The sequence below is a fragment of the Glycine max genome, chromosome 10 (assembly GCF_000004515.6).
Source record: "Glycine max cultivar Williams 82 chromosome 10, Glycine_max_v4.0, whole genome shotgun sequence".
In the NCBI taxonomy this organism is placed as follows: domain Eukaryota; kingdom Viridiplantae; phylum Streptophyta; class Magnoliopsida; order Fabales; family Fabaceae; genus Glycine; species Glycine max.
The window spans coordinates 51,134,520-51,153,958 of record NC_038246.2 but is presented as its reverse complement, the minus strand read 5'-3'; the positions used below and the strand labels follow the sequence as shown (position 1 = coordinate 51,153,958).

The following is a 19,439-nucleotide window of genomic DNA, read 5'->3' as shown; positions in this document are numbered from 1 at the left end:
ACCACTTTTATTTTGTGATCTTATGAGTACTGACAAATGAAGTCTATTATTTGATGGGTTAGGTGTACAAAAGCAAAAGAATGCAGCATCAGCTGGAGCAAAATTGTTTTGCTTTCCTGGCCCTTCTCTTATACAGATACAGGTCAAAATTTTCCTCTTCTCCATTTCTTTCATTGCTAAAATTTTAAAGAAATAAATGAAATGAACATGCATGATACACAGATATCACTTATTTTTTCAAAATTATATGATCTTTTTCTTTTTCCCTCTTGTAGTGTTGTTAACCATTCGATTTACTACTCTTTAATTTGGCCACATCATAATTAAACCCAATTAGCTAGGACACATGCATATGTTATCATTTTCCTCTTCATATTTGGACTGTTTGATCATGGATCCTCTTATCAAACAAACATTTACACCTTAATTGTAAATTTGAGGGTCTGTGAATTGTCTAATTGAAAATGATAATAATAATTTTTAGAGGACACACTTCATAAACAAATATGTTCTTGAACGAAAAACCTATTAAATCAAGTTATTTTTTACACGTTGGATTTGTGTCCACATACTTAGCATAAAATTTAACAATCAAAACTATTTCTTTTTTTAAAATAAAGTTATTTTTCATTCCTTTTGTGCTTATTTGTATCATAAAATCATAAGGGATGGTAAAAGAATAAACCCAAAAATATAAGAAATGATTGTAATTGATATTTTGCATTGGTTATCGTATAAATAGGCATAAAAAAGAAAATAAGTTTAAGAAATGATTTCATCTTTAAATTACATGTTAAGTATACTTCCAAAGCATCTTGAAAATAACGTGAGTTTCATTTAATAGGTTCCTTGTTTATCATGAGTTCACTTTCAATTAATTCTTCTTACAACTAAAAAATTGTTCATTTTAATTATTTTGAGTTTTCTATCATACAAATAAGCATAAAAGAATGAAACATTTTTAAAGAAATGTTTCAAGACGGTCTCTAGTTTACTTATATGCAAGGAATTGTTAATATATACTTCCACCTTTATTTTTTTTAGTATGAATGCATTAATAACCTATATCATAATATTTGGACAAAAAAACCCAACGAGTCTCTTTGTTTTAGTATTTTTAATTTATGGATATTATAATAATTTACTATTCAATTAAAAAAATCCTCTTTCTTCTCTCATTTCACACCAATATTATTTTTTTAAATTCTCTGTCTTCCCTCATTTCAAACTACTAGTATTTAATTTTTTAAACTCTCCGTCCTTTCTCTTCTCTCACCATTAAATATTTTTTTATTAACAGTTTATATTAAACATAAACATAAACTAAGATTTGTCTGCATATGATAATCTGAGGAAATATTTTTTATTAATAATTTATCAAATGCAAGTTGTTAAAAAATAGAAAAAATTGTTAACAAAAACAAATTAGCTCATGTTTAGTATAGAATGTTTATATTAAATATGAACACGAAGATTGTTAGTAAAAAATCATATTTAATTTGTAAATTAACATTTTATACAAAACATAAACTACTTTTTAGCAATTCTTATTAGATAAGCTATTAATAAAAATAATTTCTAAAGATTATCAATTGTAAACAATTATCTTAGTTTATCTTTAATATAAATTGTTAATAAAAAATATTTAATGCTGAGAGATGAGAAAGGAGTGAGAGTTTAAAAAAATTAAATACTAATTTGAAAGGAGTGAGGAGAGAGAATTTAAAAAATTAGTGTTGGTGTGATGAGAAAAAAGAGATAAATTTGTTTTTAATTGAACTGTAAATGACTATAATTATTTTTGAATTAAACGTACTACAAAAAAAGGAACTCGTTGATTTTTTGTCCAAAATATTATAATGTATTGCTAATGCACTCATTAAAACAAAAAATGCAAAGGAATTTACTGATTTTCTTAATTGTTTTGTGTTTTAGGAAAGATGCAACGTACGGTAAAAGAATGAATGACTGTTTGTTTTGAATTTTTATCATTTAAATTAGCATAAAAAGAATAAAACAAATTTATGAAACAATTTTATTTTGTTCTAAAGTATGTGAGAAATAATATAAATTTCATTGAATAGGTTTCTCGTTCAAGAGACAACCTTAATTTACTTTCTTCTTTCAGCTGTTTTAACACGAGAGACACCTAGACCCAAGTCCGCATGTGTCCCATCTGAAAAATATTCTGAAACTAGTGAACGATCGACCCAAGTCACTCAACCTAGCTGGTATGCATCACAATTACAATGATCACCTTCAGAGTTCAGACCAACATAGAAAAGACTAAATCATAAAGTGTATATATATGGCTGTTATAAGGGAAGGATTATTGCTGTTCCCCTTTGTGTTGGGGTCACGAGAGCAACTTCTATGTGTCAACTTTTATTTGGGCATTATTCAAATGTTATGCGAGTGAATTAATTTTTATATATAGCACCTTTGGCATTAATATTATATGATATATATCACTCTTTTTTGCATCACATTCAGATAAATGCATCTTAATTTGGATCTATGTTGAAATACCAGAGTTACGTTCCTTTCATAGAGAATGCTATTAACGTTATTCTATAGAGAATTTTGATGTTTGGTTGCTTTCAAACTAAAACCGATTTTTCCTTGAAATTCTCAAGGTTGGTTACAAAGTTAATTTTAAGAAAAAAAAAGATTAAGCATAGATAATATCACTTTAAATTCATCTTTAAGCAAAGTTAAGTCTAATACGAAACTAATCTGCTTAGTTTATTCAAACTAAGAACTCTGGATATTAGTGGGGGCACCTTTTGTCCGGAAAATTGGAAGATTAAGACCAAAGAAAATGAAGTAGTTGTAATATAGAGAAAAATTGCAAATAACAGACAAAGATATGACATGGAGTCCTTTTTTTTTTGTTTGAGAGGGACATGGAGATGGAGTTCTTTATATATTCTTTAAAAAAATGAATATATCATGCTTTGCATATATATACTGTATTTTCAGATTAACATTTCAACTCTAGTTTTCAGATTATAGCATCTCAAGTCTCAACAACTATAGTTGACCAGTTATATATACTTTCTTTATGGTTGGATTAATTTCAAAATTTGTGAGGCTTCACTTGAGTTTTCAACTTTGGTTCAAAGCGTTCCGGGGCTCTCATGTCCCTTCTGCTATGTTTCTGGTATTATTAATTAAAAACTCGTTTTAGTGTTACGATAACCAATAATAATAGCCATCACACGTTTCTTTTCTCTTAATTTCGAATTGGGCCCAAACAAGTTTACATATAGGGGTTGATTTGAACGAACTGATAATCAGAGATAAGAAGAAAAACACTTAATTTATTTTTAGTTTTGCTGCTGCAATATTAATATTAATTGCGCAGGATCCAAATGGAATATTAGGATTTAGGAGTGTCTTAAAAACGTGTCAATCCGTTAATTAGTCTTTATACTGTTTTGGACGATTTGGTATAATTTGATATTTGATTTTTTTTAATCGGCAATATATATATATATATATATGTGTGTGTGTGTGTGTATATTAAAAATGCTAATGCATATATTGGAGTATTGGCTAATGCATGTTTTATGACTGTTATTGCATGTAGTATTTCACTAGATAAAGACGATTATGCTGTAATAATAGTATTTAGTATTTTAGTTATGAAATGATGAGCCAAAAATTGTAAAATATATATGTAAGGGAGACTTTCAGAATCTGGTTCATAATATAAATGTCTTTCTATATATGCAGGAAAAACCATAAAACGAGCTAGTGTTGTTTTCTTGGGTGAACTTAGAACGAGCTAGTGTGATGTTATTGTGACAATGACGTTAATTATATTCGTATATGTAGTATATATATAGAAAGAGAATTTCTCTGGTATTTTATGCTTTTGTACTCCAATCTTCATAATCATTGTATCACAATTTATGGCACTGTGATCTCATGCAGTCATCAGATTATCGATCTTTATACGGTTATTCCTCATTCATGTATACTTTTCTATTAACTGAGAAGTAACTTATCAAGTTCAATTATGCGCATATATTCCTGGATATAGCTAAGCACTTAAGAAAGCCATACTAGGATTTCACTAGTGGTGAGTGGTTGACTATATATATGCCTGATTTCGAATTTCACTGCCAACATTGTGAAAAAAAGAAGGCTAAGCCCCAATAGTAAAATTCAGAAGTAAATTAATCGGTGATGGATATGATTACAAGATTTCTTCCCTAGAGCAATGTTTTGGAATTGATCGAAGATCTCACTTCACGTACATGACCTTAGAAACATTTACCAAAGGAAATAACTTTTACATCATGCATATCCTAAATGCATGCATGCATATATGTGATTAATTATACATGTGTTTGTACAGCCCATGAGTCCTTTTGCTCGAATTTAAACACACACACACACACATTACAAATTTGAAACAAAAACATTGCCATCTGAAGCGCATGAAGCCTGAATTGTAACCCTCGGTACACAAAAACAGGAAATTAAGCTTTCTACATATACATTCTAGATGTTGGGGGAAAATTAAACCAGACAACGTTGTTTAAACTTCAATTTGAGATACTTAATAATGAAGGTGACGACATCAATTATACTTAGTCCTTCGCTTCTATATCAGAACTTTGTCCATGTTGCATACGCTTAAGCCACTTTAGTTTTTTGGAGAAAGTTGGAGACTTAATTACCACTATATATAAACTAGACTGGATGCAAATCTTGCTACAACTGAACCGAATCTTGCTAAATTTGCTCTAGTCTACTATGTTTTTTTATGTTGTCGGTATATATATAATTGTCTAATGGTCGCGTTTTTAACTTTGTTCCATCCTTTTTATCTTTAGATGTTATGGCTGATGTTCAGTCTATTGTATTTACTCGTGGTTATCAATAAATTTTTCTTCCTGATCGTCCACCAGAAATATATATATATATATATATATATATATATATATATATATATATATATATATAATTGTTGATATGAAACTAATAAAGCATTTGAAATTCCAAATTATATATTATATTCTGCTTTAGTAAAGCAACTAAATTCAGTATTCTCCAGCATACTGTTTAGGAAGCTGTAAGCCTCCCAATATGGAAATAAAACCACCATAGTCCATATAGCCCATGGGATAGGATAATTTATAGCAATGTAGGTATCACTTGACTTGCGTCTTTTCCATAGAGGTAAATCTGAGACTCTTGTTGATTTGATTGTACTTTCTCCTGGTTGTGTTCGCTTACAGATACTCTCTAGCACTTGCCATGTATCTTTGCATATTAAGCAAAGTATTTGCACAGTTGCACTACCTTGAAATTAGCTTTGGCCCTGAGTTATATATTATTATATATTAACTAATTAATATACCAAAAACACCAAAACAGCTCTATATAGATGGATTGTAAAATTTACACAGACCAAGATAAATTACTTTAACCAACTTACATATAATATATATCTTTCCCTAAGCCATCTATATCCCAATTTTAGTTGAATCTGTGGCATAAGAATAGATGTGATGAGTGCAATTTTAGTTTAGGACAAGCAAGTTTACGAGGACACCCTGTTTTGGAGTTATTAAAGAGGCTTCCGCATGATACCAAAACTTTGTTGGAATTTGTTATTTAAATAATTAATATGGACTAATATTATAAGATAATTATATTAATTATTTATTATTAACATATTTTATTTTATGTAGTAAAAAATTAAATGAGTTTATTAGATAATTAAATAAAATGATACCAATTTAAATGAACAGATGTCAGAGTTAGATTATGAGGTGAGAATCATATTAGATTAATACGTTATAAAAAAATTATAGTTATTAATATATCGAGTTGTCATACATAGTTTCTCTTCTCCTTAAAAGATTCAGTGAGAAATAAAGAAATTCTGATAGAGAAAAAATCATATACATAATTTCTCTTCTCCATGAAAGATTCATTAAAAAATAAAGAAATTCTGATGGAGAAAAAATTCTGATGAATAGACACAAAAATTTTACAACAAATGTTAAAGAACACTTAGATAAAAATTTAACTACATATTTAAGTATTTTATCTAATGATTTATAATCAATGTTGTAGATTTTAAGATTTTTTTATGAATTATCCTAAAAGATAAATTTGTGAATTTTTAACTTCCTCATCAAACATAAAGATCAAAATATTCCAATGTATGAATAGCATCGATCAGGGGCAAACACAATTAAAATTAACGAAAATAACCCTCCCTTAATTACACCATTAGACGTTAGCAATAGTTAAATGAAGTCAACAAAAACAAAACCGACCCAAACGAAAGAGATCTATAAAAATAAAAAAACCAACACAACACTACCAAGAGACCATTCTACAAACCTCGTTTCTTCTCAGTCAGTTCCTCTAAGTCTTCCTCACTCATGCTTCGCTTACTTTCTCTTTCTTCAACTTCTCTTTCTTTTCAAACACAGAAATCGTGTTTCTCGTTTCGCCATACCCATTTCGTCGCAACCCAAACCCTACCCGTATCTCCCTCGCCACTTCTATGACCCTTTTCTCTTCCTCTGAAGCTTCGAGGTTTAGCTGACTCTGCGGTTTGTTTCGTTCAAAACTCACCAAGAGTTTCATCTTTTGCTCCCTTTTCTTCTTTTTTCTGCTGATAAATTGAGCATCTTTTGCGTACCCACATGCAGATTTTGTGGTTGTGAATCTCTGATTTTGTTTTTCTATATCCTAGGGTATTGCACGTGGTGATTTTATGGAGTTTTCTTTTCTGCATCTTATGTTTAGCGTTACTGTGGTTATTGGCAAAAACTGGGGTTGCGGGGTTTTATGTTTTTAGAGAGATTAGTTTGAGATACACTTTCAAAGTTGCAATCTTCGTGTTGAATGATGTCTCAGCAGCAAAACCTATCTTCCGTTTCGCAATCTCTGCTACAACAAACAATTTCTGGAGCTGATGTTAAACCCTTCTCAATAAGGTATTAATGTGCTTGAAAAAGTTGCCATAATATGCATTTCAATTTATGAATGAGGTTTTATATATTTATTTTCTTTAATATTATGACATTATTGCATGTTCTATTTTTTAGATTCATCCATTGAATTGTAATATCTTTAGCTTGTAAGGTGTGAAGCACATGTTGATTGCAGGTTATTTATAATCTTTCCTACACAACTTAAGCTTATAGTTATATTCTCTGTTCAACAACTCTTTTTCTTATTTATTAGTGGAAGGAATTTGAACTCACCATGTCTTTCTCCCTCCTTTTTTCTTCAACCACCAAGTCAACCTTATAACTTAAAACTTGAGTTATTTATTTTGATTAGTGATAGATTACAAGTCATGTTGCAGACAGTGTGTTCTTGCTTCTCGTCACACAAATATCCTTCAAAGCTGGCCATTTCACGAGAAGCACTTGCAACTGAGTCTTAACCAAGGTCTCAAGGAGGTGTTGCCACCATTTGGACGCCAAACTTCACCTGCTGAATCACTCCAAGGTTGTTCCAACTTCTTGATGCATTTTCGAAATGTTAATGATGATAAAGAACCAGATTTTTGCAAAGCTGAAGAAGTGCCACAAAATATTAAAAATGAGTACTGTGACTACAAAGTCACCAACCAACCTTCATCACATGAAGAGGGAAATCAGCAGCACAAGTGCGGCATTTCAAGTTCAAGTAATGTTCATAAGAGCAATCCAGTAGTACTATTGCCACCATCGAAGGCAGTGAAAGATAAACGCAGAAGGCGTAGAGGGAGATGCAAGAAACGCTCCATTGTGGATATTTTAGCCGAAGCGCGGCACAGTACTTTAGAGGAGATCCATAGGATGAACAAGTTTTATTATGATGCAACTGTGATTGAAGGATGTCAGCAAACTGTGGCTTATGAAAATATTTCCAAGTCTGAGCTAGCCGGTGAGGATGGAAGTGAAGATCGTGGTATGCCTAATAATGTTCATATGGCACCAAATGGGCCATTCCTTCTTAAGTTCAAGCTCAATGGATGTAGTGTAAATAGGAATTTCAGAACATAAAATGATTCCGTTCAATTTTATTCTATCTTGTTATTTTTCATTCTATAATTTTTTTCTTAAACTTTCAGATAGAAGCATAAAGGATGGATATACGTATATACGTATATACATATATCTCCCTGCTGTGTGTGTCCTTGCATGCTTCTATTCCAGCCATCAATATTCATATTATGCTTAATTTAGGAGAGAAAATTCTTACCTTGCTACTCAACTCCAAATTCTCTCTTGATTAATTATATATTAATCTATTTATATCTGTGGGAAAATATGTGCACCTGCGAACATATTTACAACAGCATTGAATTAGAAACAAACCTAGAAGTGGAAATATGGCATCATATTAAAAATTGGAGATGTAACGAAAGCTGGTAAATCTAATGCTTTATATTATGAGATCTTATGTTAGATGTGACATGGTGTACAAAGTACTTTTTGCCATGAGATTCAATATTTTTTTTTTCATATGATGACCTCTTGTGTTTTTCTGTAATAAGTTTCTAATTTTTTTTTATTATATTGAGCTGATATGTTTTTTATGGATTTTATTAAAATGTGGATTGTGAATGTTTTACTTATTAAATACTTATATTTATTTAAAAGTATAATATTGTTATCATTAGTCACACGAATATTATGTGTTTAAAAAATAATTATTTTATATATGTACATATATAATTATACCCACAATGGTCTAATGGTAGAGTCTGAGTAGTTTAATTTGCACAATGATCCTAAACATTATATAATTATTGTAATTAAAAAATAAGAAGTGTTTAAAAAAGGGATGGGGGGTTGTGTCATATTATATCCCATTTGGCCCACAGCTCATAAAAAGTTTGATTGGACTAGAAAATTCAACTAAAAATATGGTAGCTAATTGGGATAGTCTGAAGTGAGAATATATATAATTGACAAATTTTCTGCCTTATAGCGTTAGTGAAATTTGAATCTAGAATTGCATCTAAACTGTTCAAATTTTTCACCACCATGCAATTGACAAATAATAAGTATGTTGAGTATTTTGTTCTATGGATATTTTTAAATTGAGTAAAATTTTAAAAATATATTTAAACTATAAAATATGCATAAATATTCTAAATAGATAAATAAATATATATATTTAAGAAGAATAGAATAAATTATAAAAAAATTAATGTAAGAACACAAAAAATTAAAATTTGACATAAAAATAGTATACAGAATTTAAAATTAATCAGAGAAAAAACTATCAACATGCATAAAAAGAAAATTAATTAAGTACAATTAATAATATAATAAAAGTGTTTTCGTCAAAGAGTGAGAATTCAAACATGTAATATATAAGAGTTGGTTATATTTAACATTAAATAGACAATTCAAATTTATAAAATAAAAAATATTTAAAATTATAAATCTAAATATACAATTAACTTAATTTTAAAATGAAAAAAAAACACTTGTTATTTTCTAAAAAAAATATAAATTAAGTGACTTTCGGATGAATTTGTGAATGACTTTAAATTTAAAATTAAAATTAAATTTTAAAATATTTTATTTCATGTATAAATTATTAACTATAATTTTTGTATGTCTATATGTATTATGCTAAAAAAAAGAGACTGTACAGATTTAACAAATAGTTTTTTTTTTGTAACTAATTAAATTTTTTGCAACATTTAATTAGATCTACTTTCGGTCGTATTTATTTTTTTGTGAATAGTCCTAAAGAATTATATATTAAAAAAAAAGAGTGAAATAAGTATAATTCACAAATTACATCTTAACAAAAAGTAATTATAAATTTGTAAAAAAAAAAAAACAATTATCAATACATTTTCCATCCCTATAAAATTTGTCTGAAATCCTGAGTCAACACATGATGGTTGGTTGATGTAATGTGATGTTTTGTGTGTCAGTGGGTGTGAATTTTATTGGTGGATTCGCATTCGCCTCTGGAATTCCCAAATCATCAGTTTCAGCGACCATGGCTTCCAACTCCGTCCGAGTTGCCGCCGCTCAGATGACATCCATCAGCGACCTCGCTGCCAATTTGGCCACTTGCTCTCGTCTCATCAAAGTATTCTTCTTTTCAATCTTTTCTTTTCTGGGTATGTCTTATGTTCTTCTCTTCTAGTATTCTGTTTTGTACTGTTTATCAAAGGAAGCAGCATCAGCTGGAGCCAAATTGCTTTGCTTTCCGGAGGCCTTTTCTTACGTGGGTACTAAGGATGGCGACAGTGTTCGTGTTGCTGAACCATTGGATGGACCAATTATGAGCCACTACTGCTCTTTGGCCAGGTTCTAATCATTTCATCATTTTCTTCTGATTTTGTTCTCTCCTCTCGCATAAACAATATTTATTTTGCATTTTTACATGCTCTATTGCACTACTGCAGAGAATCCAGCATTTGGTTGTCACTTGGAGGCTTCCAAGAAAAAGGATCCGATCCTCAACGCTTGTCTAATACTCATGTTATCGTAGATGACACCGGAAAAATTATAAGCTCTTATAGTAAGATACACCTGTAAGTAAGATCACTAACTTATAATCCTAACAATTATTAATATTGTAGTAAATGATTGTTTATCAAATCCTTTTGGTATGGTCCTCCTGAATTGAGATTTTACTGCTTTTTTGTTTGTTTGTTGTGTTATTATGGATGTATAAACAATTGATATTTTATTCATTTTATATTATTTCAAGGTTTGATGTAGATGTTCCGGGTGGAAGGGTATACAAAGAAAGTAGTTTTACAGAATCAGGTTGGATATTTACTCTCTATGTAGTGTTAAGACTAGATGAACCTTTAGTCTTGCTTTAGTCCTCAGTGTAACTTCCTTTCTAGAAAATCTGAGGGAAAAGGGGAGGAGGAGTGTTTGAAAGAGAAGATAAGCACACTTGGATATGATATGAACCATGAAGGATGGTGTTTTCATGTGAAATTCTTCTGTTTTGGTGATGTTTTCAGGCAAGGATATTGTTGCAGTAGACAGTCCTGTTGGGCGTTTGGGCCTCAGTGTTTGCTATGATTTGAGATTTCCAGAGATGTACCAATTGCTGCGTTTCCAACATGAAGCACAGGTAATAAGTGGAAATATTACTTTCCTGCTTAAATCGGTTGTTTGTCTACAATCTAAATTTTCTTATGTTTTACAACATCCAGGTACTACTGGTGCCTGCAGCATTCACAACAGTAACAGGTGAAGCACACTGGGAGATTCTTCTTCGTGCCCGTGCAATTGAGACTCAATGCTATGTAAGAATTCATTTTTGCATCTAATAATACTGCCCTCCCCCTTCTTCTCCCATGCTTCCACCATCCCCGGCTGAATGTGCTTAAAGTATAATCATTGGATTCAACATATTAATATCCTTCAAAAGTATGTCTTCTGGTGTATTCATGCTAATTAGTTATAGTTTCTAGAATTATGGCTTTGTTTTTTGTTTTAATGTGTTTGAAATTATTAGAACAAGTTACTAAGATAACTATCCTAGGAAATGTGTTTCAAGTTTCAACAAGTTACTAAGATAATTATCAGGTCATTGCTGCTGCGCAAGCTGGCAAACATAATGATAAAAGAGAAAGCTACGGTGACACATTAATTATCGATCCATGGGGGACAATTGTAGGTCGATTACCAGGTAAGAAACTTGATACTTCCTCATGTTCATTGAATTAATTCATTGAAATTGGAAGTTCATTAACCTTAATTCATTCAATTTCTTCCTAGTTTTCTTCTTTCTTATTGATTTTGTAGTTAAGTTTAGAGACCCTTCACTACTTAAAGGATTTATGCCCAACTGTTCTCAGAGAAACTTATCATTTATAACTCATTGCAAACATGTGAGAAAAGCAGGGGGCAAATGGGAATTTCTGTAGTTTCCTAAATTATAGTATTTGGAATTTATGGATTTGATCGTATGTATGACAGTCAAAATAGTTTTCTTTCATGCCCACAAAATATGAATGGATGTATGAGCTGTGGTTTCAAATTATTTACCCAAGGGAGTCACCAAGTTAGTGTTATAGGAGAAGACATATTTTTTCTTGAATTTTCTTTGGTAGAAGATTTTTTTTGTGGTGCTTTCATTGTCCTTCTTGGAAGTTTTAGCTGTTATGAGTTTGTTATGCATTAAAATTTCTGTTTTATACCACCATACAAATTAATCTATTCTTTTTGGTTCAGACAATGTATTGTTTGCTGTAGTTTTTATATTGCTATTTTTCTTTTGATTAAAACCACAATTTACTGAATTCCATGGTTGGTTTTATTTGTCTTTTTCAGATCGTTTGTCTACAGGCATTGTAGTAGCTGATATTGATTTATCATTTGTTGATTCAGTTAGGGAGAAAATGCCAATTGCTAAGGTAAGTTTGTAACCTCTATCTATAGCCTTGGCACTTATACATTCAATCAGAGATATGAATCAAGCAATGCTAACAATGCATTATTCAACACTTTTTATTATTGCATAAATTTCACATAAGTCTCGCTAAAAAAATCTGTCTTCTTAGTGACACCTAAGTGAAATTCACATCATAATAAACAATGCATTGGAAAAATGTGGTTAACACTTCTCTTGTTATTATTGGAGCAGTACGGCTTTTGTAAGTGCTATTTCCTTACTCATACATTTGTTTCTTTGGTTTCAGCAAAGGAAACCAATTGGCTTCTGGAAAGCTGCATCTCTATAGGTCTTAATTGGACCAGTCAAGAAGCGGTAGCTTATTTAAATATGGGATTTCTTTGTACCAAAAGAAAAATGAGACTTCCATATTAGATTCCCTTTAGGATGGTATCTATAATTATGAATTTCAGTCTTCATGGCAATAAGAACTGTCTTATCTTGTACTCATGTGTGCATGCTCCATGTTCTGTGTGCTGCAAGTTCCACAGAATCAAGTATTATTTTCTACAAGTTGAGGTTAGATTCATTGCATCCTAGTTTCCTTTTTGTGCATAGCCTATCGGTGTTTAATCTTGATGAAGGGAATTATTCTATACTAAATTTTTTACGCTTGGAAATTTGTCAAATTATAGGTTAATAAAAAATAAAAGGAGCAAAAATTAACTTAACAAGTGGTTTGCTTTTAGAATCCTAAATTGATAAGCACCCAAGCAATGGGGGGAGAACCAAGCCACTTAGTGCTCCGCCTCATACTACTCAATGGGACTTAGGCATAATAACCTTGAGAGTTGATGCCTCAACAGTTGACACTCTACAATACTTCACTAAGCCTTTTTGGTTGTTGATGTACGAGTTATGTGAGAAAAAGAATAAGTAGTTAGTTCAAAATGAAGAAGCAAAGAATGAAGGGAAAATTGCACAAGAAATTTAATTGTTTTCCTTCTTTTCCCTTGAGGAAAAGGGAAGTCAACTGGAAATAAGAGAATACATGATTTTTTTTTCTTCGTTTATCAAATATAGTATAATTCATATTATTGACCTATAAAGTATCTTTTGGTAGAAATTGCAAGTTTAAAGGATACATTCCTTCTTAAGTATAAAGGATTCATATTATTTAATGTAACTGTATACCTATAAATTATCTGAAAATTGTTTTAAGTTTGCTTGAAAAATTGATAACTTTTATTCCTTTTTTTATAAAGATGGATATAATAATTTATTTTAAAAAATTGTTTAGATGGATATGATTCATAATGATTATTCTTTTATGTCAATAAAAAGTTGTTGTTATTAAAATATTATTGATATTATCTAATTTTTTTATCAATTATTATTAGTTCTTAATTTTATTACCTAAAGTCCTAAGATGCAAATAACAAAATTTTATTAAATAATAATTTATTAGTATGAGTTTGCTTTGATCGTTGATCGTGTCAAATTAAAAGTTTGATCACGTAATATATCACATAAATATCATATAATGTGAGATTGCAATTCGTGATTGCTATTTCAATCTCTTTTTCTGTGCATCCAGACAATTGTTACCTCATGTAGTGTAAAATTACAATTTGCTATTTTAATTTTTATATGTTAACAAATTATATGTTTCTATAATTAGATGTATATTTAATATATGAAATTTTATCATTTTATTATGTATATTTTCAAAAGTTTTATGCGATTTTTTTAATAATTTGAATACGTGTATTTTGATATAATATTTATATTTTGTCAGCATACATTTTTTTTTAAATGTATATTAATTTTTTCTTAACTTGCAAGTTTTCTATGTATTCATATTTTTATAAACTTTAAAAAAATCACAAATTTGAAAATTCATAAAAAAAAGAAGTCATGTGATAACATATCACATTGGACAACAAAGTTGCACCAACTTTAGTTCAACAACTAAAGTAGTAATCATCAATTAAGAATTATAAAATTGATTTAATGATTAAAAATGAGAATTTGAGAGTTGAAGAAGAAAGAGGCCTTGAGCTTGAATCAATACTAGCATTCTTACAAAACAAAAACTAATTAATAATTAATTGTAACTTTGTATTGTATGACACTCATATGTCATGTCACTTGATCAAACTTTTGATTTGACCCCATCTACGGTAAAAATCAGTTAACAGACTAATGTCGGTAAAAACTTTTAAAAAAGGCCCAATTAAAAGGGACCCAAATGGGTCAATTAACCGATTTCCTTATGCCGATTAGCTTGAACTTTCAAGTTTCAACGCTGGTTACTGTGGTTAGTTTACTGCTGCTGGGACTGCTATTTCACAATTCCACAGGGACACTTGTTGACCGGCTAAACAATCTATTTTCATATGTGCACCATCAGTAGTATCATTATTTCTTTTGCCATAAAGACAAGAACATTGATTCCTCGAGCAATGGGGGAAAATGCAACTTTGTATTCTTTAACTTGTTTGTCCGATCTTACACTTCACATATGTAAAGAAAAACGCAGTGAAATAGATTATAAAAGAAGAGCAACAATTAAAAAGAAAACTCATTCACAGATGTAGGTAAACTATGAACAATGAAATAGGCCTACAAGAAAACAAGCTATTAAAGCAATTTTGTACTGAAAAAATCATGCGCAGGACTCCCAAGGAGATCATCATAGGATCTTTTGGCAAGGGAGTCTTGCAATATGGATATTTGACCTTCCTTCTCGAGGTTGTTTTCTTCAAGTGTCTCTATCTTCTTCTTCAATACATTGACCTCTGCATTCAACAGCATATTCTGCTCGCTATATTGCTTCACTTGCTCCCACATATAATCTCTCTCCTCTGTCACTTTGGGCAGTTTTCCCCTCATGATTGTCAATTCCCTGTTAGACTCTTGCAGATCATTTTGAAGGCAGTTTCTACTCTCATCTTTCTTCAACATCTGAAAATATTTTTTCCAGGGGATTGGTCAAGAGGCTTAAGTAATAGCAATTGAAAAAACTACCAAGCTACTTACCACAAGACAGCCAATAACAGCATAGTACCACCATGTATAAACATCCATTAGATGAATTCAATAAATAAATTTCAATACTATGGAAACTTTACTGACCTGAAGTTCATGGTCCTTCAACTTGTGGGTTACACTTGAAAGGTTATCTAACGCATTTTGCACCTCAGATCTAAGTATGTCGTTTCCTCTTACTGCTGTAGCAAGTTCAGCTTCCATCTGCTCAACTTGGAGCTCTTTAGAGTACAGCTTCTCTCTTAATAAACTTGTCACCAAACATTCTGCTTTAAGTTCAGTTCTTAAAATATCCTATACAAGTAACAACATGATCCATATGAATTTCAATAAACAAATTATGAAAAACAGGTTTAAAATAAATAAACAAATAGATAATAGTAGAATAGAGGATTTACAATATGTGCTCCCCTAAAACTACCATTGAAGAAACTCACCTCGGATGATTGATCATTCAGTGTAGCTAATTTACCAGCGTCTATAATCTCTGATTGAAATTTAGAAGTCAATGGATTTGACTTATCTTTCAACAAAGAAGACATCAACTGCAAACTCCTTGTTAAACCCTCAGTGCCACTTTTGAGTCCCTGAATTTTAGTTTCAGATTCAACAATAAATTGCCCATCTAAACCATTTCCAATCACTTCTCGATCCAGCTGAACATTTTGACGAAGGTGGCTTCCTTTTCGTTTAACAAATTCCAGTAACTTTGAACACAAGTATGTGCTTTCATTTAGCATTGTTAGTCCTTGATTCTGAAGGCAGTAGATGCGGGCCCATAGTTCTTTATCTAGTCTATAAGTAGCAGCAACACTTTCTTTTCCATCACCTTTCAACCGGTTCAAGAGTATTATATTCTCATGGCGAAGAGAATCTGCCTGAAACCTGCAAGACTCTAACTCCTTTCTCAAGGCTAGTTCTACACCCGTTAATCTCATTTGCTCCATTCGCATTTTTGCAATGTGCTTGTCAACATTCTCCATGTGATGGTTTGCAATGTGCTTGTCAACACTCTCCATGGGATGGTTCTTATGAAGCTCCTCGCTAAACCCATCTTGTAATCCGGCTATTGACTTCTCTTGCTCACTGCAAGTTCTTAATAATCTGGTTAGGGACTTGTGTAACTCCTTGCACTCCTCCTCCTTCTCTTCAAAATTTCTAAGGAAACAGTCCCTATTTTCTTCTGCTATCTTATATTTCTCTTGTAGTTCCAAGAGATTTTGCTGCAAATCCAAAATCTCCTTTTTCATTATCTCTGTCTTATCAGTCAATCCCTTGAGTTGTTGATCAGTATATGCCATCACACTTTTGCTTTCCATTTCCCTCTCACTAAAAGAGGAGACTTCCCTTTGAAGTGATACATTCTGCTCTGCAAGCTCTCTGACTCGTTCACGAAGCCTTTGCTCTTCTAACTGGTACTTCTCAAGCTTAAATGACCAGTCACTTGACCTCCTGTCCAATTCCTTCTCCAATGCTGACTGCATCTCATTCTTTTCTTTTTCTAGTCTCTGAGTCCGAAACTCCAGTTCTGTCTTTACACGGCTAAGTTCATCCCTGGCAGAGACTCTGTCGGCAATTTGAGACCTTAGATGGGTTGAAACTTCCAGAGCCAAGCTTATTTTTTCCTCTAGTAGATGTCTGATTGTCCGAATCAGTGCTGACACATCATAACCATCATCAGGAAAAAAGCTATCTCGTTCCAGTTTCTTTGAGAGAAGAATAACCCTCTCCTCAGCCTCCTTTGATCTTCTAATTAGTTCTGCATCCGCATCCTCTTCAGGTTCATCACAGCTTAAACCCTCAAAATTGACATCCATGCCATGATAGCCATTTGCCATTCTATAGGGTTCATCCGACAAATCATTTTTTGCCTGAGCATCATCAAAATCAGAGTCATAGTGTCCATTCACAGATCTAGAATAGATATCTTCAATGGTGATTGGATTATCGATGTTAACATTCTTTGAACATGGCTTCGGGAGATCACAAGACTGAGAAAGTCTCTCAATCACATTCTTCGCAAGACTCCTCGGAGACTCTGGTCCAAACCCATTTTCTGTCCAATCTCGGGATGAGAAACGAAGGCGGGTAGCTTTAGCTTCTCTAAATGAATGAGTCCTTGGTTTATCTTTGACTCCATGAGTTGGTGAATTAGGTGCTGTAAGCTGTACTTTTGGAGGACGCTTCACACCATAATTCCCATGTCTACTATTACTTCTTTGTGAATTGTTCTTGGGTCTACTTTCCTCTGGATGCTGCTCTCCATCAATGTAACGATCCACAATCTTACTAGAAATGTTGCTGGAACAAGTGGAAGAAGAGTTCCCTGATGACTCATGATGAGATCTTGAAGAACTAGAAGACCCAGGTCTCTCGTATCTGTGTGAATTTTGGACAGAAGACACTGCAACTTGTGCTGGCTTGTCTCGCTTTGGTTTCTCATAGTTGGGAGCCTGAGAACTGATATTTACACGCAGAAAGTTCAACCAAAATAAATATGTGTAAAACATAACTAAATTATACCACGTGGAATGAATTTCAGTTCAGTCAATGGACTCACCGAGATGAATGCCCAACTTGTTGATATGGATCACTGACAATGCTACTTGAAGGAGACCTGGTTGGATCTCTGAACTGGTAGGCAGATGATGACAATGACCTGCTCCTTCTAAGATCTGGACCAGCAGAAGAACTCTGGGTATCAGAAACATGCTTTCGAGATTTTGAGAAGAAGCCCTTGGGGCTCTGGAAGTAATCCTCAGTTTTACCGTAAGCCCGATTATTATTCACTCCAATGTCTGAAAAACTATCCCAGGCCGTTTGCTTATTTGTTGATTTTGGCGGAGCTGCATCGTTGTTACTTCCACTGCTAGATGCAGAAGATTTGAAAAAGAAGAATTTCTTCATGCGTTACCACAAGCTCATAAAATGAGTCAGCTTTTTTGGAGAATTCAAGGGCCAAGGCTGATGACAACCAAATGCAGAAAAGCAAAACATGAAAACAGGCAAAACAAGATTATACAAACCAGTGTTGCAAACCCACCATCAATTGGAAAAAGAAAATAAAAACAGAAGGGAGAAAGAAGATCACAATAAGGAGTAGCAGAAACACACGTGAGACCAACGAGAAGCATCGATTAACAGCGTTCACTTTTAAAAAATAAGAATTAAAGAAAGAATATCAAAACACAGAGAGCAGGCATTAATTTAATATATTGGAAAGAATCCATCCAACCAACAATAACCAAGCTCATGAAGTGAACAAAAAGACCACATTATCCCCCACCCCCGTCCTTATCCGTTACATCTAAAACTCTGTTTCTTGGATGATGATAAACATGCTCTGGTTATTGATTAATTCCATCAGCACCAGCCAAACAATTACAACCATGAGAAAGAAAACGAATTGTGGCAGACCTAGACCATAAAATCATCCAAGTTTCTTATAATTTATGAACAGAAAAAAGGGGAAGCAAAAGAATGATGTACAAAACTAAAATTACATAACCCTATGTGTGAACCTGAAATGGAGGGGACAGGTTTACGCTTTCTTGAGGCGTGAGTGAAGGGAAGAAAAAGAAAGTTCAGCTTTTGGGATTCTAATTGTCCTTTTTCAAACAAACGGAACAAAAAGAAAATGTGAGAGAGAATGACTCACAAGCCAAATCGGAAATGCACAAGTTTAAAAAATAAAACAATAAATGAATAATTAAAGAGGAAGCGAAGGGGCTTTGACTGCAAATAGTAACCGAAAATCAATTATGCTTTCAAAAAATGGAATTCAAATGAATGATTAGTCCAAAACGAAGAATCGGCCAAAAAGCAAAGCAGCAAGGGCACACTGTGCTAATGAATATTATGAATACGGAAAGGGTAAAAGGGTCATCCAATTAAATTCAAAAGCGTGGTGCCGCGCGGAATATGATCGAGTCGCAGGAGCGGGGCGTTCTTTTGTTTTGTTACCACTACGTTTCAACTGGGCCCCACGTATCAATATCATTATTAAAACTATCCTCTGCATTACAACCATA

General features: G+C 32.2%; 3 protein-coding genes across 6 annotated transcripts; 2 read left to right on the top strand and 1 right to left on the bottom strand.

Annotated features, from left to right (window-relative positions):
* The first annotated feature begins 6,271 nt into the window (after positions 1–6,271).
* Positions 6,272–8,168, top strand: LOC102665734 (uncharacterized). The gene is made up of 2 exons (XM_006589707.4): positions 6,272–6,971; positions 7,346–8,168. Exons 1-2 carry the CDS (start codon positions 6,880–6,882, stop codon positions 8,028–8,030), a joined length of 777 nt encoding a protein of 258 aa, XP_006589770.1. The 5' UTR covers positions 6,272–6,879; the 3' UTR covers positions 8,031–8,168.
* Positions 8,169–9,945: 1,777 nt separating this feature from the next.
* Positions 9,946–12,930, top strand: LOC100781131 (nitrilase homolog 1-like). The gene is given in 9 exon segments (NM_001255258.2): positions 9,946–10,086; positions 10,171–10,307; positions 10,406–10,534; positions 10,714–10,772; positions 10,979–11,091; positions 11,174–11,266; positions 11,550–11,652; positions 12,297–12,379; positions 12,665–12,930. Coding segments are annotated over 9 exon segments (852 nt in total). The 5' UTR covers positions 9,946–9,993; the 3' UTR covers positions 12,707–12,930.
* A 1,893-nt stretch (positions 12,931–14,823) lies between these two features.
* On the bottom strand, positions 14,824–19,213 carry LOC100780589 (golgin subfamily B member 1). 4 transcript variants are annotated; one of them, XM_003536738.5, is made up of 6 exons: positions 18,930–19,213; positions 18,177–18,372; positions 17,969–18,083; positions 15,846–17,868; positions 15,496–15,702; positions 14,824–15,324 (listed from the first exon to the last, which is right to left on the bottom strand). In XM_003536738.5, the coding sequence occupies exons 2-6, from the start codon at positions 18,313–18,315 to the stop codon at positions 15,001–15,003; spliced, it is 2,808 nt and encodes a 935-aa protein (XP_003536786.1). In that variant the 5' UTR covers positions 18,316–18,372; positions 18,930–19,213; the 3' UTR covers positions 14,824–15,000. The 4 variants fall into 4 exon arrangements, with proteins under 4 accessions (XP_003536786.1, XP_006589767.1, XP_006589768.1 ...); XM_006589704.4 differs by having other exon boundaries at positions 17,969–18,372; positions 18,930–19,211; XM_006589705.4 differs by lacking the exon at positions 18,930–19,213 and adding an exon at positions 18,500–18,923 and having other exon boundaries at positions 17,969–18,372.
* Positions 19,214–19,439: the final 226 nt, after the last annotated feature.

Excerpts from the sequence above, each read along its gene's own strand:
- LOC102665734 (XM_006589707.4), top strand. The coding sequence starts at position 6,880 with ATGATGTCTCAGCAGCAAAACCTATCTTCCGTTTCGCAATCTCTGCTA. Across the intron at positions 6,972-7,345 it reads GTTAAACCCTTCTCAATAAG|ACAGTGTGTTCTTGCTTCTC; the intron begins GTATTAATGTGC and ends GTCATGTTGCAG.
- LOC100780589 (XM_006589703.4), bottom strand. The coding sequence starts at position 18,315 with ATGAAGAAATTCTTCTTTTTCAAATCTTCTGCATCTAGCAGTGGAAGT. Across the intron at positions 17,869-17,968 it reads CAAGTTGGGCATTCATCTCG|TTCTCAGGCTCCCAACTATG; the intron begins GTGAGTCCATTG and ends TGTAAATATCAG. Across the intron at positions 15,325-15,495 it reads TGAAGGACCATGAACTTCAG|ATGTTGAAGAAAGATGAGAG; the intron begins GTCAGTAAAGTT and ends AAATATTTTCAG.